General features: G+C 47.9%; 2 protein-coding genes across 2 annotated transcripts; both read left to right on the forward strand.

Moving 5' to 3' along the window:
* The first annotated feature begins 3,725 nt into the window (after positions 1–3,725).
* Positions 3,726–10,026, forward strand: LOC308459145 (cathelicidin-related peptide Oh-Cath-like). Its single transcript, XM_080974316.1, has 4 exons — positions 3,726–3,977; positions 6,382–6,489; positions 8,326–8,409; positions 8,957–10,026. The coding sequence occupies exons 1-4, from the start codon at positions 3,786–3,788 to the stop codon at positions 9,086–9,088; spliced, it is 516 nt and encodes a 171-aa protein (XP_080830442.1). The 5' UTR covers positions 3,726–3,785; the 3' UTR covers positions 9,089–10,026.
* A 5,299-nt stretch (positions 10,027–15,325) lies between these two features.
* LOC308459150 (cathelicidin-2-like) lies at positions 15,326–24,134 on the forward strand. Its single transcript, XM_080974321.1, has 4 exons — positions 15,326–16,551; positions 18,341–18,448; positions 21,004–21,087; positions 23,672–24,134. The coding sequence occupies exons 1-4, from the start codon at positions 16,366–16,368 to the stop codon at positions 23,777–23,779; spliced, it is 486 nt and encodes a 161-aa protein (XP_080830447.1). The 5' UTR covers positions 15,326–16,365; the 3' UTR covers positions 23,780–24,134.
* Positions 24,135–25,512: the final 1,378 nt, after the last annotated feature.

The raw sequence follows: 25,512 nt of genomic DNA on the forward strand, positions 1-25,512 counted from the left end.
CAGGGGTCCCTTTACCTTTATCCTTTACATTTGAAGGATGCGGGTGGCACTGTGGGTTAAACCACAGAGCCTAGGACTTGCCGATCATAAGGTCATTGGTTTGAATCCCCGCGACGGGGTGAGCTCCCGTTGCTCAGTCCCTGCTCCTGCCAACCTAGCAGTTCGAAAGCATGTCAAAGTGCAAGTAGATAAATAGGTATCACTCTGGCGGGAAGGTAAACGGTGTTTCCGTGCGCTGCTCTTGTTCGCCAGAAGTGGCTTAGTCATGCTGGCCACATGACCTGGAAGATGTACGCCGGCTCCCTCGGCGGTCAGGGGTCCCTTTACCTTTATCCTTTACATTTGTACAGTGGTACCTCGGTTTACGAACAGTCCTTTTTACGAAGTATTCGGTTTACAAACTCCGCAAAACCAGAAGTAGTGTTCCAGTTTGCGAACTTTACCTTGGTCTATGAACGGAAGCTGAACGGTGGAAGGGCACCGGCGGCGGGAGGCCTCATTAGACTCGCTGATGGGGTCCAAAGGAAAGCAGAGCAAGGCGCTGGGCACCAGCTTGTTAAGATTTTTGTGTGTGTTACTCGGAAGACACACAGGGCACTTCTAGGCTGCCACAGTTTGGGGCTGAGATTCGGTCACATATTGGCAAATTCAGGGTGCACAGTTAAAGCTGGTTGGGACGGAGGCCTTGTGCAAGAAACTGACTTCCCCAAAAGAAGTGAGTTTCTTTGCAATAAGGAAAGTTACTGGAAAATGTGCTGTGGGGTCAACACTTGCTTTGATGCAACAGAATCTGACTTCCCCACAGACAAATCAGAATGGCCACTCATTGAATAGCTACAGATAGATCAAGGGGGCTGCTCTGTAGGGTTACCCCAAAGCACCCACTTTTGGGTAGGCAATATTATTTTTATTTTGGGGGCTGCCGCAGGTGCCAAAATATATTGGCTGGCCCTGAATATGGGCATTATCCACATTCAGAGCCCTGGTGCCTCTGAATGTCTGCGTTGTTGTTTAGTCGTTTAGTCGTGTCCGACTCTTCGTGACCCCATGGGCCAGAGCACGCCAGGCCCTCCTGTCTTCCACTGCCTCCCGCAGTTTGGTCAAACTCATGCTGGTAGCTTCGAGAACACTGTCCCACCATCTCGTCCTCTGTCGTCCCCTTCTCCTTGTGCCCTCCATCTTTCCCAACATCAGGGTCTTTTCCAGGGAGTCTTCTCTTCTCATGAGGTGGCCAGAGTCTTGGAGACTCGGCTTCAGGATCTGTCCTTCCAGTGAGCACTCAGGGCTGATTTCCTTCAGAATAGAGAGGTTTGAACTTCTTGCAGTCCATGGGACTCTCAAGAGTCTCCTCCAACACCATAATTCAAAAGCATCAATTCTTCGGCGATCAGCCTTCTTTATGGTCCGAATGTCTATTGCTGGGGAAAAACAGGAGGGGATACTGCCATTGCATACACTCCAACATTTCTCCGATTGGGATGTCCTATTCCATTGGTAGGCAAACTAAAGCCCGGGGGCCGGATCCGGCCCAATCGCCTGCGGATGGTCCGGGAATCAGCTTGTTTTTGTTAGAGGGGGATTTTCCACTGGTGGCAGATGACAGAGACTATGACACCATGAGACCAGTGTAAAACCAAATTAAATAAAGGTTTTATTTCAAAACAACAAACAGCAAAGCTTATGGGTGTTTTTCCTGCAGGCAGAGTTCAAACTGCAGCTTTTCTCTTGTGTAGTCATGGCCAGCTGTACCCAATCAGCCCAGAGCTCACAGAAACTGTTCTTAAAGGTACAGTGGTACCTTGGGTTACATACGCTTCAGGTTACATATGCTTCAGGTTACAGACTCTGCTAACCCAGAAATAGTGCTTCAGGTTAAGAACTTTGCTTCAGGATGAGAACAGAAATCGTGCTCTAGTGGCGCGGCGGCAGCAGGAGGCCCCATTAGCTAAAGTGGTGCTTCAGGTTAAGAACGGACCTCCAGAACGAATTAAGTACGTAACCTGAGGTACCACTGTACAAACATCCCTACTATTTCTCTGCAGAATGATTTCCAACAGTTTTTACATGAGTAGAATGTGTCCTTTTATTTAAAATGCATCTCTGGGTTATTTGTGGGGCCTGCCTGGTGTTTTTACATGAGTAGAATGTGTGCTTTTGTTTAAAATGCATCTCTGGGTTATTTGTGGGGCATAGGAATTCATTCATTTTTTTTCTTCGAAATATAGTCCAGCCCCCCACCAGGTCTGAGGGACAGTGGACCGGCCCCCTGCCGAAAAAGTCTGCGGACCCCTGTAACCTATTCCATAATAATAATAATTTTATTATTTATAGCCCGGCCATCTCACTGGGTTGCCCCGGCCACTCTGGGCAGCTTCTAACATGTATAAAAACATAATAAAACATTTAAAGGGCTGCCTTCAGGTGTCTTCTAAAGGTTGTCTAGTTACTTATCTCCTTGGCTCGGGGGGAGGTCGCATAACTCCATACATTCCAACATTTCTCCGATGGAAATAGGGATGTCCTAAGGAAAAGCAGAACATTCCGAGGTGAAATCAGAAACTGGGATGGCTTCTGTAAATCCAGGACTGTCCCTGGAAAATAGGGGCACTTGGAGGGTCTGATTTTGTGCTCAGCTCCTGATTATAATAATAATTTTTTACTTATACCCCACCCATCCGGCTGGGTTTCCCCAGCCACTCTGGGCGGCTTCCAACAAAGTATTAAAATACAGTAGTCTGTTAAACATTAAAAGCTTCCCTAAAGAGGGCTGTCTTAGATGTCTTCTAAAAGTTTGGTAGTTGTTGTTCTCTTTGACATCTGGTGGGAGGGCAACCCACAGGACTGGTGCCACCACCGAGAAGGCCCTCTGCCTGGTTCCCTGTAACTTGGCTTCTCGCAGCGAGGGAACCACCAGAAGGCCCTCGGAGCTGGACCTCAATGTCCGGGCAGAACAATGGGGGTGGAGACGCTCCTTCAGGTCTACTGGGCCGAGGCCATTTAGGGCTTGAAAGGTCAGCACCAACACTTTGAATTTTGCTCGGAAATGTACTGGGAGCCAATGTAGGTCTTTCAAGACTGGTGTTATGTGGTCCTGGTGGCTGCTCCCTGTCACCAGTCTAGCTGCAGCATTCTGGATTAGTTGTAGTTTCCGGGTCACCTTCAAAGGTAGCCCCACGTAGAGCGCATTGCAGTAGTCCAAGCGGGAGATAACTAGAGCATGCACCACTCTGGCAAGACAGTCTGCAGGCAGGGAGGGTCTCAGCTTGTGTACCAGATGGAGCTGGTAAACAGCTGCCCTGGACACAGAATTGACTGGATTCAGAAGGTTCTTACATTCCTAGCATCTGCCACATAGCTTGCCCACAAGTGCCTATTAGCTCGCAAAGACGAGGCGTGCAGGGATTTTTCCAGTTACAGGTTAACTTCGAAAGAGCTGTTCAAATGAGAAAAGGCGCAACCTGTATTTAAAAAAGCCCCTTCCTTGTATGAAATGTACTTCCTCATGTACTTCTCAGGCCAAGCCCAGTTCCCAGACTGAACATTAGAGGACACCTTCCCCCTCCCTCCCACCCACAAAATATTTTTCCATGTTGCTTAAGTTTGGGCGCCGGAATTTCTCATGCGCACATAGGAACTGAGTCACCGGTTTGCGGGGGAAACCCCAGGCCGCCGACCAATCAGCACCTGATCCATGCAATTGACCACACATAAAAAGGGAGACTCCTGGACCCAACAGGCTACCTCAGCTCCCAAAAGCCACCGGCAGAAGGGATAGATCGGAGGCTATGAAGATGGAGAGCTCTTTCTGGGGAGTCCTGCTCTTGGTTGGGGCAGCTGCCGCAACCACCGTCTTGCCTCCTGCGAAGGAACTGTTGAGCTACGAGGACGCTGCGGCGCTCGCTGTCGACCTGTACAACCAAAAAGCAGACGAAGAATTCACCTATCGGCTTCTGAAAGCCGCCCCTCAGCCAAACTGGGTAAGACCACCTGCGATTTCTGCAATCTTTCAGGCTGCAGCTGTGCTTTCCAGGACCAAAACATCTGGGGGCACCAGGTTGGGGATGGTTGGCATGCGCCGTCAATGTGCACGGCACGTTCTGGGGTTTTATAAACCAGAAGGCAGGTTTGAGATGCTGTGGACGCACTATATCTTTAAAGTACATTGACTTCCCACCAAAGCATTCTGGGAACTGTGGTTTGTTAAGGGTGCTGGGCGTTGTCACTCTGGGAGAAGTAAGCTACAGTTCCCAGGATTCTATGAGGGGAGGTCATGTGTTTTGACTGCATGGTGTATATTTAGCCTAAGGCCACCCGTGCATCTGTTTCCATCCTCCCTCTGGAGGCATTTGAAAGACAAATGCCTAGGGACAGTCTCGAAAATAAGGAGAAGGCTGCAAAGAACAAACATGCGAAGCAATGTTTTTTATACACTTCCAGATTACAGCGGAACCTTGGTTTTTGAGCGTCTCAGAAGCCGAATAATTCGGAACCCAAACGCCAAAAACCTGCTTCTGTTTTCGAACCTGCCTCAAAAGTCTAACGGCTTCCAAGGCTCATTTTTCATTTCCCCCCCATTGATATTGCAGCCAGACCATTGATCCTCGGTTTTCGAACGTTTCAGAAGTCGAAGGGTCTTCCAGAACGGATTACGTTCGAAATCTAAGGTTCCACTGCATACATTTCTATTCACCAATCGAAGGATCACTGCAATCTTAGCGGTTGCGACCCAATGTCATTATCCTGAACTAATCAGAATCACTTAACTCTTCAGATCAGCCCTTATCATAATATCATGTGATTACTGTTATAAGAAAAAACGGTTCCTTTTCCCTTATGGGGTACCCAAGAGACCGTATAGAGTCCTTATCTAGGTTCTCCATTGGTAGGAGAAAATAACAGAGGCCAACCAGAGAATATTGAGAAGCAAAGCAGCTAGTAAGCTTGATCTTTATTGATCTGTTGCAACAGGGTCCTCACTCACCACAAGCAGGAGGGAGGAGGAACCCAGAAAATTCGTGTGCAAGCTCTTATATAGACTTTTGAAATTGCCTACCCTGTAGCTCAAGACCACCCCTCAAAACATCATACATACCGTATTTTTCGCTCCATAGGACACACTTTTTCCCCTCCAAAAATGAAGGGGAAATGTGTGTGCGTCCTATGGGGCGAATGCAGGCTTTCGCTGAAGCCTGGAGAGCGAGAGGCATCGGTGCGCACCGACCCCTCTCGCTCTCCAGGCTTCAGGAAGCTATCCGCAAGCCTTGCAGCCCCGGCGAGTGTCCGCAAGCCTTGCGCGCCCGGCAGGAGGTCCCGCCAAGCGCGCGAGGCTTGGGGCGGCAGCCTGTCGCCCGAAGCACGGGGAGCCCTCCGGAGGGCGCCCCGTGCTTCTTGCAGGTGTGCACAAGGCTTGGGGTGGCAGCTGCGGCGGGGGGGAATAATTTTTTTTATTCATTTCCCCCCCCAAAAAACGAGGTGCGTCCTATGGGCCGGTGCGCCCTATAGAACGAAAAATACGGTACATCACAGAAGAGGCGGTCTACAGCAGAATCCTGTCTGGCAGGAAACCTGTTAATGGGTTTACCTGGGCAGCCTGGCCATTCTTTTGTGATGATAAATACTTAATTCCTGAGTCCAGGTCACAGGCTCATCCTAAAGGTAAAGGGACCCCTGACCATTAGGCCCAGTCATGAACGACTCTGTGGTTGCGGCGCTCATCTCGCTTTACTGGCCGAGGGAGCCGGCGTACAGCTTCCGGGTCATGTGGCCAGCATGACTAAGCCGCTTCTGGCGAACCAGAGCAGCGCATGGAAATGCCATTTACCTTCCCGTCGGAATGGTACCTACTGATCTACTTGCACTTTGACGTGCTTTCGAACTGCTAGGTTGGCAGGAGCAGGGACCAAGCAACGGGAGCTCATCCCGTCGTGGGGATTCGAACTGCTGACCTTCTGATTGGCAAGCCCAAGAGGCTCAGTGGTTTAGACCACAGCGCCACCCGCTTACCACAGGCTCACCCTATTCATACCCAAATGTGCCCTTAAGGCAGGATTTGTGAGCTCAGAGACAATGGGGAAGCTTTTCCCATTTCCATCCAAAGTGCAGCGGAATTTTTGAGGTCACTGAAAGAGTCAAAATGGCTTTAGGACTGTTTTCCTGTACTGTTTTCAGACATGTGGTTTCTATATTTATGTATATGTATGCCTGGTACATTTATGAACAATTATTTTAAATCGTAGACCTTATAATTCTCATAACATGCCTGCCTGAAATCTTTGCGCGATTGATGCAAATCAGGACAGCAGGTTCGGCGATATCAATCATTAGTCGCAGGTGAGGTTTTTGCACTATCAGCTCTGATTTGGTTGCTCTTGTTTGCCTCAGGATGCGAGTTCCGATAGCGCCCAAGAGCTGAATTTCACAATCCAAGAAACCGAGTGCCTGGCAGAGGAGGAACGCCCCGTGAAGGAATGCAGCTTCAGAGACGGAGGGGTAAGGCCGGGCGAAGTGGGGGTGAGGAATCTGTTTCAGCCCACGGTTTGCATCTGCACATGGGCTGCTTTCTCGAGGTCACGTCCAGCAGGCTGTTCTCACAGCGGCTATTATGGGATGCCCATAAGCACAACCTGAACATCACAGCACCCTACCTTTCTGAAATTCCCAGCAACTGGTATTTTGAGGTATAATCCCACAGGGTTTTCTCAAGCATCAAGACAGAGATGCAGAGGCGTGGACTGATCAGAAATCATATCAAAATGGCTTAAACCCAGTCAACACAATGCTTTCATAGAATCATAGAATCATAGAGTTGGAAGAGACCACAAGGGCCATTGAGTCCAACCCCCTGCCAAGCAGGAAACACCATCAGAGCACTCCTGACATATGGTTGTCAAGCCTCTGCTTAAAGACCTCCAAAGAAGGAGACTCCACCACACTCCTTGGCAGCAAATTCCACTGTCGAACAGCTCTTACTGTCAGGAAGTTCTTCCTAATGTTTAGGTGGAATCTTCTTTCTTGTAGTTTGGATCCATTGCTCCGTGTCCGCTTCTCTGGAGCAGCAGAAAACAACCTTTCTCCCTCCTCTATGTGACATCCTTTTATAGATTTGAACATGGCTATCATATCACCCCTTAACCTCCTCTTCTCCAGGCTAAACATGCCCAGCTCCCTTAGCCGTTCCTCCTAAGGCATCGTTTCCAGGCCTTTGACCATTCTGGTTGCCCTCCTCTGGACACGTTCCAGTTTGTCAGTGTCCTTCTTGAACTGTGGTGCCCAGAACTGGACACAGTACTCCAGGTGAGGTCTGACCAGAGCAGAATACAGTGGCACTATTACTTCCCTTGATCTAGATGCTATACTCCTATTGATGAGGCCCAGAATTGCATTGGCTTTTTTAGCTGCCGCGTCACACTGTTGGCTCATGTCAAGTTTGTGGTCAACCAAGACTCCTAGATCCTTTTCACATGTGTCATAGCTGGCACAAATGGCTTGTTCCTTATTTTTTTATAATTCCTCATAGCAATCCCCCCTGATCACTACAGCTCTGAACCTCCCAACATTCAGCTGCATTTGATGGCCTCTCTCTGTAAAGACTGAAATGAAAAAGGACATTAAGAAACTTTTCCTTGTCTTTATACTGTACTTTCCTGGGCAACCAGCTGGGAGCTGCTGACAGCATCCTGACACCAGCGTAGTCATCATTAGTCTTGTGCCAATGTGTGGACGTACCCAGACTTGCACTGCGCACATGTGCCACACTCACAGATGCCACAACAAATGTACACATTCAGCCCATGGACTTACCATGCTTGCCGTCATGTCAGTACGAAGTCACATCTGAAGGGAGGGCCTTCTCAGTAGTGGCACCCGCCCTGTGGAATGCCCCCCTTTCAGATGTGAAGGAAATAAGTAGCTATCTTATCTTTAAAAGACATCTGAAGGCAGCCCTGTTTAGGGAAGTTTTTAATATTTAATGCTGTATTGTTTTTAACACTTGATTGGGAGCTGCCCAGAGTGCCTGGGGAAACTCAGCCAGATGGGCGGGGTATAAATAATAAATTATTATTATTATTAAATTATTATTACACACTCCTATACTTCCTGCTCTCTCTCTCTCTCTCTCTCTCTCTCTCTCTCTCTCTCTCTCTCACACACACACACACACACACAGCACACTGGTAGGCCCCTGGGCGCCCCTGGGCACCACGTTGGTGAACCCTGTGCCAGGGTTCAAACCAGGGGCTAACTGCACGCAAAGCTCAACCGCCAAAGAGGGAGGCTTCTCCCAGCACCAACCTTGGTTTTACCCCCCATTTCCTCCCTTTGCAGGTGGTCAAGGAATGCTCCGGCTTTTACTTCCTGGCTGAGAATCCACCTGTGGCCATTGTCACCTGTGAAGCCATAGAGGACGAGGTAAGACAGTATTTCAGGGCACCTTCTGAGGTGGAAGGGGTTGACGTCGTAATGTCCTTTTAACCAATTTGTCATGTGTGAAAGGAATTCCCCATGGATCTCACCAAATTCCCAAACGGTCAGACACGGGATTCGAACGCACAACCCTGAGATTAAGAGTCTCGTGCTCTATCAGTTGAGCTACCCCAGCTCAGCTTCATCGTTGCTGAGTTCATCAGATAGACTGAAAGGGAACAAAGGCTTGATTACCTAGTTCCTTGCAAGGTGAGGGGAAATGGACATAGCTAAGCCTTGCAGGCCAGCTTACTCTATGGTCTTAACCCCTTCATGTGTTAATTAGACTTAAGCAAGTTGGTTATATGAGGCTAGTTATCCCACAGCATTTCAGCCAGTAGGACTGAGACTTGGCAGCAAACCAACAGCCAAGAGGAGGAGGAGTGAGAGAGAGGTAGAACCAGGCAAGCTGGCGCCCATTTTGGTGGTCCACAGTCCACCCGCTGAGGGACGAGATCCTAACAGGAGGCTCTTTTTCTTCTCTCCTCTGCAGCCTGAGCCCAAACGGGTGAAGCGGTCCTGGCTGAAGAAGAAGTTTAAGAAGATCAAGAAGGGTGTAAAGAAGGGTTTCCGCAAAATCTTCAAGGGCAAGGGAATCATGGTGGGAGGGACCGTCCGCTATTGAGATGGAGAAATCCCGAGGAACGTGTAAAAAGCTCCTCTCTGTCGCTTTCGCACACACTTTCTCGCATTCCGACCTGTTCACCCTTCCTCAGATTTTCCTTTTGCCCACCACCCTGTTGCCTTGGTAACGCTTGCCAGCCATCACCAACCTGGTGCCCACCTGAACTTCCACCAGCCCCAGCCATGCCGGAGGAGACACGCAGCGGCGATGGCTGGTCCGTTCGGGAAAATGAGGCACTGCCCATCCAACCCGATTCTGTCCTCCGATGCCCTCCACCTTTCCGCCTTCCTAGTTCCACCCAGTCCAGGGGGTCTCCCTGCCTGCCATCCTCTTCCTCGGTGTTGCCTTTGCAGAACTCACCGGAAGGATGGAGTTGTGATAGGAATTTGGAAGTCTTAGATATATGGTAATGTTCATAACCGCACATACATAGATCAGCACAGGAAGACCGACCTGAAGCCATTTTTATTCCTAAACTGAGCAAATGTTTTCTCTGCATGGTCAAAGTGGAAAAGCCTCCCCATTGTCTTTTCCTTCACAAATCCTGTCTTAAGGGTATGTCTGTGTTGGAATAAGGGTGAGAGCCTTATCATTACAAAAGACTGGCCAGGCTCCTCAGGCAATCCAATCAAGTAACCTGCCAGACAGGAGATAAACAACAACAGGAGAAAAACAATATTCAAATTTCTGTTTTAGACCGCCTTTTCTGTGATGTAGGTGTGATGTATATGAGGGGTGGTCTTAGGTTACACCCCTTCTGTGATGTATGTATGATGTTTCTGGGGGTGGTCCTGATCTACAGGGTGGCAATTTCAAACGTCTTTATAAGGCCTTGCACACCATTTTTCTGGGTTCCTCCTCCTCTCCTGCGGGTGAGGGGAGCACCCTGTTGCAACAGATCAATAAAGATCAGGCTTACTAGCTGCTTTGCTTCTCAATATTCTCTGGTTGGCCTCTGTTATTCTCTCCTACCAATAGGGAACCCATGTAAGGACTCTATATGGGCTCTTGGATACCCCCATAAGGGAAAAGGGCAATTTTTGTTTACAACAGAGTCAAAACTAGAATTGGCTGCTCCAACCATCCTTCGCTCTAGCTCCACCAGTCGTTTAGGAACACAGAAAGCTGACCTGTTTTGAATTGCACCCACTGGTCCATCTGGTTCAGTGTTGCTTACACGGACTGGCAGCAGCGCTCCAGAATCTCAGGCAGGGAGTGCTACTGGGGAATCAAACCTGGGATCTTCAGCTGGGCCCCCTCCACTGAGCTACAGCCCTTTCCTTCAACCATTTAACCGGGTTCCTCTCCTGTTGTCCACCTCACTTTCCATCCTACCAGGGTCAGTGCACACCAGTTCAGTCATGCTGACAGAGGCGGATGGGAGTTTTGAGAGCTCAAAACAGGTGGTTGGTGCAGACTAATCAAGCCTCTTCCTTCCTCTTCTCAAAAAACCGACTTTATTTTGCATGCAAAAAATAAAATAAAAACGCTTTGAGTAATACTTGCAATGTACGAAAAACTATGGTGAAAAAGGAGTATTTTTTTAAACAATTCTAAACGATGATGTTGATGCTTAATGTCTGAATTTAAATTTGCAATGTAAAACTCAATAAAAAAAATATTTGACATAAAAAAAACCTCTTATTTTGGTTTCCCGCTCTGATTTTTGTCTTCTCCCCATTTACCACACCAATCTTTTTTTTTTCTTGAGTGGATATTTTTCATGGCCTTGTGGGGAAACTGCTCTTTCCCCCCTTCTTATTCTTTTCACTTCTTGCCTGCTTAGATTTATAATCCCTGCAACCAGAGCCCTGACGGCTTGAGCGCAACTGGACATTGCCTGGCACACCTGTACAAATTAAATTCAAAGATGCTGCTGCAGACGAAGACTTGGTGATGCTTTTAATCCTGTTCACGGCTAAATCCTGACGTGCAGTTCCTCCAGGGCGGCTGAGAAAAAACTGTCATTTCCCTAAAACCTGGAGCAACCGACAGGGTGCCGTCCAGATGTTGTTGGACTACAAGTCCCATAATTCCTAGCCACGGGCTGCCTCTGTTTGGGTCAGGAGGGGTCGCAGTGGGTGTGTTGCTGTTATCATTATTTGGAAGCAAGGAGATGAATAAAAATTGATTTTCTTGGTTGGACTAGATGAGCCTATGATTCTATGATTCCATGACTACACCTCCCACAATCCCCAGCCAGCCCCAGCTAGCCAGATAGGTAAAAGGTAAAGGGACCCCTGACTGTTAGGTCCAGTTGTGGACGACTCTGGAGTTGCGGCACTCATCTCGCTCTATAGGCCGAGGGAGCCGGCGTTTGTCCGCAGACAGCTTCCGGGTCATGTGGCCAGCATGACTAAGCCGCTTCTGGCAAAACCAGAGTAGCACACGGTAACGCCGTTTACCTTCCTGCCGGAGTGGTACCTATTTATCTACTTGCACTTTGACGTGCTTTCGAACTGCTAGGTGGGCAGGAGTTGGGACTGAGCAACGGGAGCTCACCCCATCGCAGGGATTTGAACCGCCAACCTTCTGATCGGCAAATCCTAGGCTCTGTAGTCAAAACCTTGGATTTTGAGCAGAATGCGTTCCGGAAGTCCATTCGACTTCTGAAACGTTCAGAAACCAAGGCACAGCTTCTGATCAGCTGCAGGAGCGTCCTGCAGCCAATCGGAAGCCAAACCGGACATTTGGCTTCCGAGGGAAAGTTCGCAATCTGGGACACCGGCTTCCAGGTTTGCGGCGTTCGAGGTCCAAGTTGTTTGTGAACTAAGCTGTTCAAAATCTAAGGTACGACTGTACAGACACTACACGTGTACAGGGCTCTGAGAATGTGGGAGAGAAAACATTATCGAGTTTATAAAATCAACACATTGTAGAGTTGGAAGGGATCCCGAGGGCGATTTTGTAATTCAAACCCCTATAACGCAGGAATCGCAGCCAAAAAATTCCTGGCATCCAACATCTGCTTAAAAACCTCCAAAGAAGGAGATTCCTCCACCTTGTTTGTTTAATGAATTTATAAACCGGCCACTATTTGGAACGAACATGGTGGTGCACAGCAAACGGTTTTTCTAAAACAACAAAATACAAAGTTTAAACAATACATCATCCCCTTTCTCAGTCCTGTGAAGATAGGGAAGGAGCGATGGGGACAGAAACTGGAGCTTTTAAGCCAGGGATTTAGAAACGTTTCCTAAGTGTTAGATCAGGTCCATCGAAGAAACTGGTCGCTCAGGAAGGTTCCTCAACCCTCATGCTGATTCAGTCAACTGGAAACCCAGTTTGCTCAACTCTTTACCAAAAGAAAAGAGAAACCCAGCCCACAAACCAAACCCCAAACAGCCATCTCTCCTGGTGCCAGCCCTCTGTGCCAACCCACTCTGAAACCAGCGGTAAAAGCCACACCTGACGGTTTAAACGATCGCTTGAAATTTCCTCCTCCCTGATGGCTCCTAGACATTATCACTTCAACAGTATACTTGCAGATTCTAAAAAAGAAATAAAAATTTGGGTGGGAAAAGGAACTGTTCACAAGTCACGTTTTTTTTCCACTTGAAAAGTTGCCATACTTCAAGAGTGGCCAAAATTTGTTGTTGTTTAGTCGTTTAGTCGTGTCTGACTCTTCGTGACCCCCTGGACCAGAGCACGCCAGGCCCTCCTGTCTTCCACTGCCTCCTGCAGTTTGGTCAAACTCATGCTGATAGCTTCGAGAACACTGTCCCACCATCTCGTCCTCTGTCGTCCCCTTCTCCTTGTGCCCTCCATCTTTCCCAACATCAGGGTCTTTTCCAGGGAGTCTTCTCTTCTCATGAGGTGGCCAAAGTATTGGAGCCTCAGCTTCAGGATCTATCCTTCCAGTGAGCACTCAGGGCTGGTTTCTCTAAGAATGGATGGGTTTGATCTTCTTGCAGTCCATGGGACTCTCAAGAGTCTCCTCCAGCATCAGAATTCAAAAGCATCCATTCTTCGGCGATCAGCCTTCTTTATGGTCCAGCTCTCACTTCCATCCATCACTACTGGGAAAACCATGGCTTTAACTATACAGACCTTTGTTGGCAAGGTGATGTCTCTGCTTTTTAAGATGCTGAGTGGCCAAAATGGCAGCTTCTAAATGTTGCTGGAAACCAACTTCCCGGGCTGTCCTGTCCGTTGGGCAAATGGAGGCAGCTGCCTCAGGCGGTGGAATCTGAGGGACATGGATGTGGTCCCTACTGTTGTCACTGCTGCCAGAGGAACTAGGAGAACTGACCACAGCGGGTCCCAGGTTCTGGCAAGTGGCAAGAGAAACTGGCAAAACTGGCAAAGCTGACATACAAATTGCGAGACAAGGACAATTGTGACTTTAGCGAAGAATGGGAACTTTTTACAAATTATATAAAAAGACAACAAAATGAACTGGACTCCTTGGCAGGTTTTGAATAAACATACACAAATTTATTGAGGGTTAATATAGTAGATGGATAATAAAAGGATATATATAATTTTACAGTATGCAGAGAATAACATGAGTTGAGAAATCAGAGAGAGGAGCTGAGGGAGGTCTTGTGGGGAGGGTTTTTAGGGGAGGGGGAGGGGGAAAAGGGGGAAAGAATGAAGATTATTTGTTTTGATAATTGTTATGTTGAAATTGTTAATAAAAAACTTTTTTAAAAAAAGATGGTGCCCCACTTGCTGACCCCCAGTTCAGCGCCAGTCTGAGATCAAATTGTGCTCTGCGTGAGGGAAGCTTGCATCGTTTGGGTCTTCTATGTTTAGAGAAAAGGCAGAGAAAAGGCAACCCGTTGGTGGTTATAATATGATGTGCGGCATCAAGAAAGCAGGTAGAGAAAAGCCATTCTCCCTCTCATAATGCTAGAAACCATGGAATCCAATGAATGTTGGAAGATTCAGGGCAGAGAAAAGAAAGGGCTTATTCATCCAGCGCATAGTTAAACTACGGAACTCCCTGCCACTTGAGGCAGGAATGGCCAGCAACTTGGATGGCTTTAAAAGAGGACTAGGCAAATTCATGGAGAAGGAGGAGAGGCAATTGATGGCTGCTTGCCTAGATGGCTGGGCTGGGCCTCCACAATCTGAGGTAGAAATGTTTCTGAATATTACAGACATCTGGTTGGCCACTATGAGAAAAGCATGCTGGGTAGGACGCAGGTGGTGCTGTGGTCTAAACCACTGAGCCTCTTGGGCTTGCTGATTGGAAGGTCGGCAGTTCGAATCCCAGCGATGGGGTGAGCTCCCGTTGCTCTGTGCCAGCTCCTTCCAACCTAGCAGTTTGAAAGCACATCAAAATGCAAGTAGATACATAGGTACCGCTCCAGCAGGACGGTAAATGGCGTTTCCATGCGCTGCTCTGGTTCGCCAGAAGCGGCTTAGTCATGCTGGCCACATGACCCGGAAGCTGTACGCCGGCTCCCTCGGCCAGTAAAGCGAGATGAGCACTGCAAGCCCAAAGTCGTTCACGACTGGGCCTAATGGTCAGGGGTCCCTTTACCTTTAGGGTGAGCCGGTGACCTGGACTCAGGAATTAAGTATTTTAAGTTTGAAAGCACACCAGTGCAAGTAGATAAATAGGTACCACTGCAGCAGGAAGGCAAATGCCGTTTCCATGCGCTCTGGCTTCCATTAGTGTCCTGTTGCACCAGAAGCGGTTTAGTCATGCTGGCCACATGACCCAGAAAGCTGTCTGTGGACAAACGCCTGCTCCCTCGGCCTGAAAAGTGAGATGAGCACCTTTGACTGGATGTCCAGGGGTCCTTTACCTTTACCTTTTTTTTACTAGGTGGTCCCTGGCCTGATCCAGTAGCCTGTCATTACGTTCTTGAAAACCGAGTGCTTATGTATTCAATTACGGTTGCAAGAATACTGATAGCCAGAAGTTGGAAATGTGGAACAACACCTACAATAATAGATTGTCAATCATTCGGAGTACTTTCAATTAGCAAAGCTGACTGGAAAAATCAGAGGAGCCCCAAATCAAAAAATATTCAGAGAATGGAGACTATTCAAAGAATATATAAGATTATATTGTAATAATAGTGTTATCCTAGCAGAACTGAATGATACTTGTATATGATAAACAAATGGAATAAATATACTAGATGAATAAAACAATGTTATAAAACAAACTGTGCGATAAAATTAAGACAAAGAAAAAGTACCATGAAGTTTCTTTCAGAAGACTTTATTAGAAAAGACAGGAAGTTATAACTGATATTCATTTCTTATTGTTAGCTCTTTTTTGCTTTTTATTTTTATTTTCTTGATCTTTTTTCTATTATATTGTTGCATTTAATTTTGTTGTAACTATCCGTAATATGGAAGTGAGAGCTGGACCATAAAGAAGGCTGATCGCCGAAGAATGGATGCTTTTGAATTCTGGTGCTGGAGGAGACTCTTGAGAGTCCCATGGACTGCCAGAAGATCAAACCTCTCCATTCTGAAGGAAATCAGCCCTGAGTGCTCACTGGAAGGACAGATCCTGAAGCTGAGGCTCCAGGACTTTGGCCACCTCAAGAGAAGAGAAGACTCCCTGGAAAAGACCCTGATGTTGGGAAAGATGGAGGGCACAAGGAGAAGGGGACGACAGAGGACGAGATGGTTGGACAGTGTTCTTGAAGCTACCAGCATGAGTTTGACCAAACTGCTGGAGGCAGTGGAAGACAGGAGAGCCTGGCGTGCTCTGGTCCAGGGGGTCACGAAGAGTCGGACACGACTAAACAACAACAACAATCTGTAATATATATGTAAGATGATCTTTTAAATCAATAAAGGTGAATTAAAAAATAAATAAATGAAAACCGAATGTTGGAAATGCGGCAAGGGCTCAGAAGACTGGAGTACGAACACAGCCTTTGAGAATCAGGAATATCAACAGGCTCCCCCCATTCCTGTCTATGGCATCTTTATTGTGGCAAGATGTGGCAACAGGATTCGATCTCCTATCCGAGAGAAGGCAGAGATTCCCCTGTGGCCTCAACCTTTCCCAAGACAACGACCTCCTTCCTGGCCTTCCCCCTCCCTTCCATGATGTTTTGCAAGGAGGCTTTTCAGCAATCGCTCTCCCGACGCACCTTTCAGTTGGACCCACATAAACTGGCACTTCCTCCTGGGGGGCGGGCAAGAGAAACCACACTTGCACCCTCAGCCGAAGGACGTTAGCCCACAGGGGAGGGGGGTTAGAGGGCCATGGGGTGCCGTGGGCTATAAAAAAGGGAGCTCAGCCACTGAAGCCCAAGGAAGGTACCAAACCGAGGATATCTTGAAGAGAGAGAACACAGATGGAGAAGAAGATGGAGAGATGCAAGCTGTTTCTGCTGCTCATCGCGGTGGTCGCGGCAGCCCCCACAACCCGCACCCCCGTCAGCTACGAGCAGGTGGTTGCGGCGGCCGTGGACACCTACAACCAGGAGCAAAACCCGGAATTTGCCTACCGACTGCTGGAAGCCGAGCCGCAGCCTGATTGGGTAGGTAGTTCTTCGGCTCCCCTCCATTATCTATTCTATCAGGCAGCAACTATTCCGCCAGAGCACGATTTCTGTTCTCATCCTGAAGCAAAGTTCTTAACCCGAGGTACTATTTCTGGGTTAGCGAAATCTGTAACTTGAAGCGTCTGTAACCCGAGGTACCACTGTATAAGTAAAGGTAAAGGGACTCCTGACCATTAGATCTAGTCGTGGCCGACTCTGGGGTTGCGGCGCTCATCTCGCTTTACTGGGTGAGGGAGCCGGCGTAAGGCTTCCGGGTCATGTGGCCAGCAGGACTAAGCCGCTTCTGGCGAAGCAGAGCAGCGCACAGAAACGCCGTTTACCTTCCCGCTGGAGTGGTACCTACTTATCTACTTGCACTTTGACATGCTTTCAAACTGCTAGGTTGGCAGGATCAGGGACCGAGCAACAGGAGCTCAGCCCGTCGTGGGGATTCGAACCGCCGACCTTCTGATCGGCAAGTCCTAGGCTCTGTGGTTTAACCCACAATGCCACCCACGTCCCATACATACATACATACATATATATGTGTGTGTGTGTGTGTGTGTGTGTGTGTGTGTGTGTGTATAGAGAGAGAGAGAGAGAGAGAGAGAGAGAGAGAGATGGGTTTTTTAATATATCATTTTCAACAGTAATTAAACATACAGTCATATCTCGGGTTGAAGTCAATTCGGGTTAAGCATTTTTGGGTTGCGCTCCGCAGCGACCTGCACGTAATGGAGCATGTTGCTTTCGGGTTTCGCCGCTCGCGCATATGCAGACGCTCAAAATGACGTCACATGCATGCGTGCAAATGGCGAAATGCGACCCGCACAAGCGCAGACACGGGTTGCATTCGCTTCAGGATACGAACGGGGCTCCAGAACGGATCCCATTTGCATCCAGAGGTACCACTGTACGTTTACATCTTATTCATTTTTTTTTACTTCCATCAGTCCTGTCTGAAAATTTTCAGTCTAATCACTTAGTATGCATTTCTTATTTTCCCTATTACATTTCAAACTCTCCATCTTTATCTACTTTGTAACACTTCGTATATTTCTCCTTACAAAACTTCTTGTAGTCCTACTAGCATAATTTGTTGATTACAGTTGCTCTTCAAATAATTCATATACTTCTTCCAATCTTCTGTAAATCTCTGGTCCCGCAGGTTTCGAATCCTTCCTGTCATTTTGTCCAATTCTGCATAGTCCATTAATTTCGTCTGCCATTCTTCTTTCGTCGGAATTTCTTCTTGCTTCCATTTCTGGGCTAACAATACCTTTGCCGCTGTTGTTGCATATAAGAACAGTTTGACATCTTGTCTATTAATGTCTTGGCCTATAACACCAAGTAAAAATGCTTCTGGCTTTTTTAAGAATGTATATTTCAACATCTTTTTCATCTCATTATATATCATTTCCAGGAAGTTCTTTACTTTCTTATATTCCCAAGGCAGCAACTATTCCATCAGGCTACAGCAGAAGAGAGAGGAAGGAAGCACTCTAGGAGCACGGCAGATACACTTATTTCCTCCTTTCCTTGCACTTTTCCATCTTCCGGTTGAGAATTTGTAGCAAAGATCTTGCACCTGAGTTTGCTTCTTTCCTCCTCCCTCCCAATCCATTCCCCCTTTTGTGTCGTGTCTTTTTCAATATTGTAAAAACTGAAGACCGGGACTGTCTTTTCCAGTATCTGTCAACTGCTCTCGGAGCCAGGCTGAAGAGGGAAATTAAAAACTCTTTAAATGTATTTTTCCTCCTATCCGTTTTGCTCAATGTCTCCACAGGATGCTTCTGGTGAAACTACCCAGCCTATAAAATTCTCTATCAAGGAGACGGTTTGCACCACATCAGAGAAGAAAAATGTCTCCCAGTGTGAATACAAAGAGGATGGGGTAAGTCTGGGTGCCCCACCACGCAAGATATTGCCAACTTTTCACTGCCTTTAACGGCAGCTGGGTCTGCAAATAAATTAGCAAGGTGGCAGAGTTCCTCCACATAAGCTTTCTTTTCCCAAGCCCTGCGCCCCCCCCCCCCCATTTAAGCCTTGGAATCCAGGTGACATTATTAGTCAGTGTGGCATAATATTAATAATAATAATAATAATAATAATAATTTATACCCTGCCCATCTGGCTGAGCCTCCCCAGCCACTCTGGGCGGCTTCCAACCAAATATTAAAATACAGTAATGCATTAAACATTAAAAGCTTCCCTAAACATAGTCTTCTTCTTTGGCGATCCCTCGTAGCCGAGTAAGATTGTCTTCCATAAACACGGTTTTAACAATGAGTCTGTAAGTCACTGTGGAGGCCAATTCTGGATCCACACGTCCTTCCACACTGGGGACATTGGTTTCTGGGCAGGAGTTGATCACGTTGTGGATTTGCCAAGCGTGCCTTCCTCTTAGCACGTTTCTCCCTTGCGTCCTGAGTTCGAGTATCTTCAAAGCTAATTATTATTAATTATTATTAATTATTAATTATTAATTATGTATACTCCGCCCATCTGGCTGGGTTTCCCCAGACACTCTGGGCGGCTTCCAGCAAAATATTAAAATACAATAATTCATCAAATATGAAAAGCTTCCCTAAACAGGCCTGCCTTCAGATGTCTTCTAAAAGTCAGATAGTTGTTTATTTCCTTGACATCTGACAGGAGGGCATTCCACAGGGCGGGCGCCACCACCGAGAAGGTCCTCTGCCTGGTTCCCTGTAACCTCACTTCTCGCAGGGAGGGAACTGCCAGAAGGCCCTCCGTGCTGGACCTCCGTGTCCGGGCAGAACGATGGGGGTGGAGACGCTCCTTCAGGTCTACTGGGCCGAGGCCGTTTAGGGCTTTCAAGGTCAGCACCAACACTTTGAATTGTGCCCAGACACGTACTGGGAGCCAATGTAGGTCTTTCAAGACCGGTGTTATGTGGTCTCGGCGGCCACTCCCAGTCACCAGTCTGGCTGCTGCATTCTGGATTAGTTGTAGTTTCCGGGTCACCTTCAAAGGTTGCCCCACATAGAGCGCATTCCCATGACACCTTTGGTAAAGGCTGTTCTCCAACTGGAGCGCTCGCAGGCCAGTGTTTCCCAGTTGTCGGTGTTTATACTACATTTTTTTACATTTGCCTTGAGACAGTCCTCTTTTGTTGACCACCAGCATTATGCTTTCCATTTTTAAGTTTGGAATAGAGTAGTTGCTTTGGAAGACAAATCTCAATAGTGTGGCATAGTGGTTAGAGCATGAGACTAGGATCTGGGAGACCAGCCTTCAAATCCCCATCTCTGTCATGAAGCTTACTAGGTGACATTGGGCCAGTCACTCACGCTCAGCCTTTCCTACCTCACAGGGTCGTTGTGGGAATTAAAGGAGAGGGAGAACCACCCGCGCAACTTTGAGCTCCTGGGTTAAAATGATGGGATATAAACAAACAAAATGATTTAATTTCTGCCCATGTGTAAAACTTTTTTTGGGTGGCGAGGAGCCATGGCGAGACTCCTTACGGGGTCCTCGCCACGGGATCACATTCACCCGGTGCTATACCAGCTGCACTGGCTCCCGGTGGAGTACAGGGTCAGGTTCAAGGTGCTGGTTTTAACCTTTAAAGCCCTATACAGCCTAGGACCCTCGTACCTATGGGACCGCCTCTCCTGGTATGTCCCACAGAGAAACTTATGGTCTTCAAATAAAAACATCTTGGAGGTCCCGGGCCACAGGGAGGTTAGGCTGGCCTCAACCAGAGCCAGGGCCTTTTCGGCCGTGGCCCCGATCTGGTGGAACGCTCTGTCCCAAGAGACTAGGGCCCTTCGGGACTTGACATCTTTCCGCAGGGCCTGCAAGATGGAGCTGTTCCACCAGGCCTTTGGCCAAGGCACAGCCTGACCCCCTCCTTTGGTAATCCTCATAGAACTCTAGCCCAATGGTTGCCATTAATTTGATTCTGAATTGATTTTAGAATGAATTGATTTTAGAATGTATTTCAATTAATTGATTGTGATTTTATGTAAACTGTGTTACTTTTACTGTTAGCCGCTCTGAGCCCGGCTTCGGCTGGAGAGGGCGGGATATAAAGAAAATATTATTATTATTATTATTATTATTATTATTATTATTATTATCCAGTCCAGCCCCCTGCAATGCAGGAATTTTTCACCCCATGTGGGACTCGAACCCACAACCTTGAGATCACGGGTCTCATACCCCAACCGACCGAGCTGTTCTGTAGGTTTTAAAGTATTGCTGCAATTTTTTATTCTATTGTTTTTTCTTTTGGTAAACCTCTGAGGTTTACCCCCTTTTGTTTAGCACTCAAGCGGTGTATACATTTTATGAAATAAATAAACCGAATCAATCAATGAATGCCTAGAGTGGATGTGGCCCATATCTCTTCTTCTGTGGGCCTTTGACGTAGGACTTTTCTATAGCGCTGATGACTTACTCCTTTCCTCTTTCCTCAAACAGCTGGACAAAGACTGCTCTGGCTTCTATTCGACCCAGCAAAGTCCGCCTTTAATTATCGTGCAATGTGAGGATGTGGATCAAGAGGTAAGAGAGACCGGGCGCTGGCGAAATTTGGGACGGGGTGGGGGTGGGGGTACAATGTGCGGAGACCCCGTCTGAAGCCCTGGAGAGCAGCTGCCAGTCAGAGCCAATAACTGCTAATGTCCTGACTCAGTAGGCAGCTTCCGATCTGCACAGCGTTCCCGGTGTTTTTCATCCCCAGATTCTGGGATGAAAAATGCTTTTGAGCATGTGCAGAGTGTGATAGGAAGTAGATGGTCGGGTTTTCTATTTTTTGTAAATAGAATTTGTAAATGGAATTGTTTTTATATGTAATAATAATAATAATAATAATAATAATAATAATAATTTAAAAGGATAGGTTGCTTTATCATATATGGGTTTGCCAGCCCAGGCTCCTTTGGGAGAAAGCATGGGATAATGATTATGCTCTCCTGTACAAAGTAGGAAAATAGCAATAATCCCCCACATTTCCACTTCCCTCTCTCTCTCTCTCTCTCTCTCTCTCTCTCTCTCTCGGGCTCGATGTTATTGTACTCACACGACTGTGACTAAATTTAAGAAGTGCTTTAAGATGAATGCTAGCAGCTTTTAAAACTTGGTTTTAAAATGATGGGCTCAGGTGAATTTTCTTCCCTTGCCCGCATGGCTGCATCAAACCATGTTAAAAAGGTAAAGGTACCCCTGCCCGTACGGGCCAGTCGTGTCCGACTCTAGGGTTGCGTGCTCATCTCGCTCTAGAGGCCGTGAGCCGGCGCCGTCCGAAGACACTTCCGGGTCACGTGGCCAGCGTGACGAAGCTGCATCTGGCGAGCCAGCACCAGCGCAGCACACGGAAATGCCGTTTACCTTCCCGCTATAAAGCGGTACCTATTTATCTACTTAAGAGTGCTTTCGAACTGCTAGGTGGGCAGGAGCTGGGACCGACGGGAGCTCATCCCGCCGCGGGGATTCGAACCGCCGACCTTTCGATCGGCAAGTCCTAGGCACTGAGGTTTTACCCACAGTGCCACCCGCGTCCCCAAACCATGTTGGGGAACCCAAAAATGTGTCCCGTTCTGAAATGTGAAAATCAAATTGCAATTCTGTGTGTAGCTCTCAGTAGAGAAGCAATGACTGGATAATGCAGACAGCGGAAACTTTGGGGCGGCTGAACTCTAACTCCCATCAACCCTGGCCACTGACCCTACATGCTGAGGCTGGTGGGAATTGTAGTTCCACAACAAATGGAAGGCCAAAGGTTCATCGCCCCTGGGGTAGTACTCAGAGTTTGAAAGCATCCTAAGAGCTCAGTACAGTGGTACCTTCGTACTCAAACGCCTTGGTTCCCAAACACCAAAAACCTGAAAGTAAGTGTTCCGGTTTTCGAACGTTTTTTGGAAGCCGAACGTCCGACACGGCTGTCGGCTATTGTTTCCAGGGTGCCTGCAGCAATCGGAAGCTGCACCTTAGTTTTCGAAATTTTTGGAAGTCTTGTTGTTGTTTAGTCGTTTACTCATGTCTGACTCTTCATGACCCCCTGGACCAGAGCACGCCAGGCTCTCCTGTCTTCCACTGCCTCCCGCAGTTTGGTCAAACTCATGCTGGTAGATTCGAGAACAGTGTCCAACCATCTTGTCCTCTGTTATCCCCTTCTCTTTGTGCCCTCCATCTTTCCCAACATCAGGGTCTTTTCCGGGGAGTCTTCTCTTCTCATGAGGTGGCCAAAGTCTTGGAGCCTCAGCTTCAGGATCTGTCCTTCCAGTTAGCACTCAGGGCTGATTTCCTTCAGAATGGAGAGGTTTGATCTTCTTGCAGTCCATGGGACTCTCAAGAGTCTCCTCCAGCACCAGAATTCAAAATCATCCATTCTTCGGCGATCCATACATCAGTGTGGTGCCAGTGTGGTGTAGTGGCTAAGAGCGGTAGTCTCGTAATCTGGGGAACCGGGTTCGCGTCTCCGCTCCTCCACATGCAGCTGCTGGGTGACCTTGGGCCAGTCACACTTCTTTGAAGTCTCTCAACCCCACTCACCTCACAGAGTGTTTGTTGTGGGGGAGGAAGGGAAAGGAGAATGTTAGCCGCTTTGAGACTCCTTAAAGGGAGTGAAAGGCGGGATATCAAATCCAAAACCCCCACTACTGGGAAAACCATAGCTTGAACTATACAGATCTTTGTCGGCAAGGTGATGCCTCTGCTTTTTAAGATGCTGTCTAGGTTTGCCATCGCCTTTCTCCCAAGAAGCAGGCGTCTTTTAATTTCGTGACTGCTGTCATCATCTGCAGTGATCATGGAGCCCAAGAAAGTAAAATCTCTCACTGCCTCCATTTCTTCCCCTTCTGTTTGCCAGGAGGTGATGGGACAAGTGGCCATGATCTTACTATCGTTAAATAGTAAAAGTCATGTTAAATTGCTGTTTTAGGGGTGGTTTCTAAAAGTCTGGAACGGATTAATCCGTTTTGCATTACTTTCTATGGGAAAGTGCGTCTTGGTTTTGGAACGCTTTGGTTTTGGAACGGATTAAGTTTGAGGACCAAGGTGCCACTGTATCAGCTCTGTGGAGTAATAAATGAGTATTGTAAATGCACACAGTGTTTGTACTCACTACTTTATCTCTCTTATCTCTTAGCTGAGCCGTATAACAAGGGGACGCTGGAGAAGGTTCTGGAGGGGAGCCAAAAGATTTGTGAAGAGACACGGCGTGAGCATTGCCTTAGCAGCGCTTCGGTTTGGATAGAGAACTCCAGAAGAAAAGGAAGTTTAAATGATCCCCGTCCCAAGGTGCTCTCTGCACCATCCTCACATTAAAGGGAACTAGAAGTTCCGCTTTGCTTTTTACACTGTTTCTCTTTCACTTCTTCCAGCCCAGATAACTTCCACAAGGCTGCAGTATATAATGATAAAATGCCCTGCAAAAATAAAAATAAAAACCTTCTTTGCTCCAAAACCAAGTGTTTGTTAACTGTACTGTACAGACTTTGATGCGAGGCAGGTCCAAATGACACATGAGCAAACCAGATGTTGGCCTGAGAATATTTGCTTGTTTTTTTAAACAATTGTGGAGGTAAAGTAAAGGTAAAGGGACCCCTGACCATTAGGTCCAGTCGTGGCCGACTCTGGGGTTGCGGCGAGAATCTCGCTTTACTGGCCGAGGGAGCCAGCGTACAGCTTCCGGGTCATGTGGCCAGCATGACTAAGCCGCTTCTGGCAAACCAGAGCAGCACACAGAAACACCATTTACCTTCCCGCCGGAGCAGTACCTATTTATCTACTTGCACTTTGACGTTCTTTCAAACTGCTAGGTTGGCAGGAGCTGGGATCGAGCAACGGGAGCTCACGCCGTCGCAGGGATTTGAACCGCCGACCTTCTGATCGGCAAGCTCTGTGGCTTAACGCACAGCGCCACCCGCGTCCCTTAATTGTGGAGGTACAATGTGCTAAAGGGCAGATAGAGGGCGCTGTTCTTGGCCTCTGACATGACAGCAACCTAGTGCAAATATAGTACAGAGAGGTACAGTCATGATAAAACCTGAAGACCCTTTCGGCTCTCTCTCTGGAGAACTGTGCGGAGAACTGAATTTAAGTGTGCTGGTCCCGGGGGGTGGGTTACCGTGCAGCGTGGTCTGAGTCCGGTCCTAGGTCGAGAGTCTGGAGGCTGTCCGACAAAGGCGAAGAAGGGTCCAAGGCAAGGAGCCGGGCGTGGTCAGGAACTCCAGAAGAGCAGGTCAGGGTGCTGGCAGGAACAGGTTTCCAACGATGTTGCTCCCGCAACCTGGGACTGGGCTGACTGGCCTTTATCTCCTCTGAGGCCTGGGGTGGTCTTGGCCCACAGGTGACTTGCCTCCCCTGGCCTTAAGGCAAGCACTCCTCCTGCGGGAACTTAGTTCCCTCCGCCTCTCTGCCCTGAGCCTCTGCAGCTCAGGAGAGGCTGGAGGGTTACTGGACCCAGAGGCAACCTCACCTTCCCCTGACAGGGCTGGGAGAGGAGCACCTGCAGGCGATGGGTCCTCGATCACCTCCGGAGCCAGAGCGGATTCAGCTGGTGTCTGCTCCTGAGGATCCAGCACAGGTGAGGGCCCTTCAGATTCAAGCCCCTGCCCTGGCTCAGCCGGCCCTGGAGGCAGGGACTCCTGTGCAGGCTGGGATTCCTCCGGTTCAGCCTCTGAATCAGATTCCCAGGCCATCACACCAAGATTGGAAAAATGAGAAGCTGAGAGAGCTGAAACTGACAGTTCCTTCCACCCGCACAACTCACAGCAGAGGTAGCACAATGGCAATTGCTCCAAGCACATTTAAACATGATTAGATTTTACATCTAGCCCCGTCCACCTTTAAAGAAACGTTCCCCATGAAAAGACTTAGGCTAGAATAAATCACAGATACTTAGTTTAGATCTTTACTCACAGAGTTTCTGAAAATTACAATAAACAAGACTCCATCTGCTGCCAGTAAAATAAAGGAGAAAATTTT

Source organism: Podarcis pityusensis (assembly GCF_964106645.2).
Source record: "Podarcis pityusensis genome assembly, chromosome: 12".
NCBI lineage: Eukaryota > Metazoa > Chordata > Lepidosauria > Squamata > Lacertidae > Podarcis > Podarcis pityusensis.

What these genes read in the sequence shown, in the direction of transcription:
- LOC308459145 (XM_080974316.1), top strand. Translation starts at nt 3,786, where the DNA reads ATGAAGATGGAGAGCTCTTTCTGGGGAGTCCTGCTCTTGGTTGGGGCA. An exon ending in CCGCCCCTCAGCCAAACTGG is followed by an intron (nt 3,978 to 6,381) that starts GTAAGACCACCT and finishes TGTTTGCCTCAG; the next exon opens with GATGCGAGTTCCGATAGCGC. An exon ending in GCAGCTTCAGAGACGGAGGG is followed by an intron (nt 6,490 to 8,325) that starts GTAAGGCCGGGC and finishes CTCCCTTTGCAG; the next exon opens with GTGGTCAAGGAATGCTCCGG.
- LOC308459150 (XM_080974321.1), top strand. Translation starts at nt 16,366, where the DNA reads ATGGAGAAGAAGATGGAGAGATGCAAGCTGTTTCTGCTGCTCATCGCG. An exon ending in CCGAGCCGCAGCCTGATTGG is followed by an intron (nt 16,552 to 18,340) that starts GTAGGTAGTTCT and finishes ATGTCTCCACAG; the next exon opens with GATGCTTCTGGTGAAACTAC. An exon ending in GTGAGGATGTGGATCAAGAG is followed by an intron (nt 21,088 to 23,671) that starts GTAAGAGAGACC and finishes CTTATCTCTTAG; the next exon opens with CTGAGCCGTATAACAAGGGG.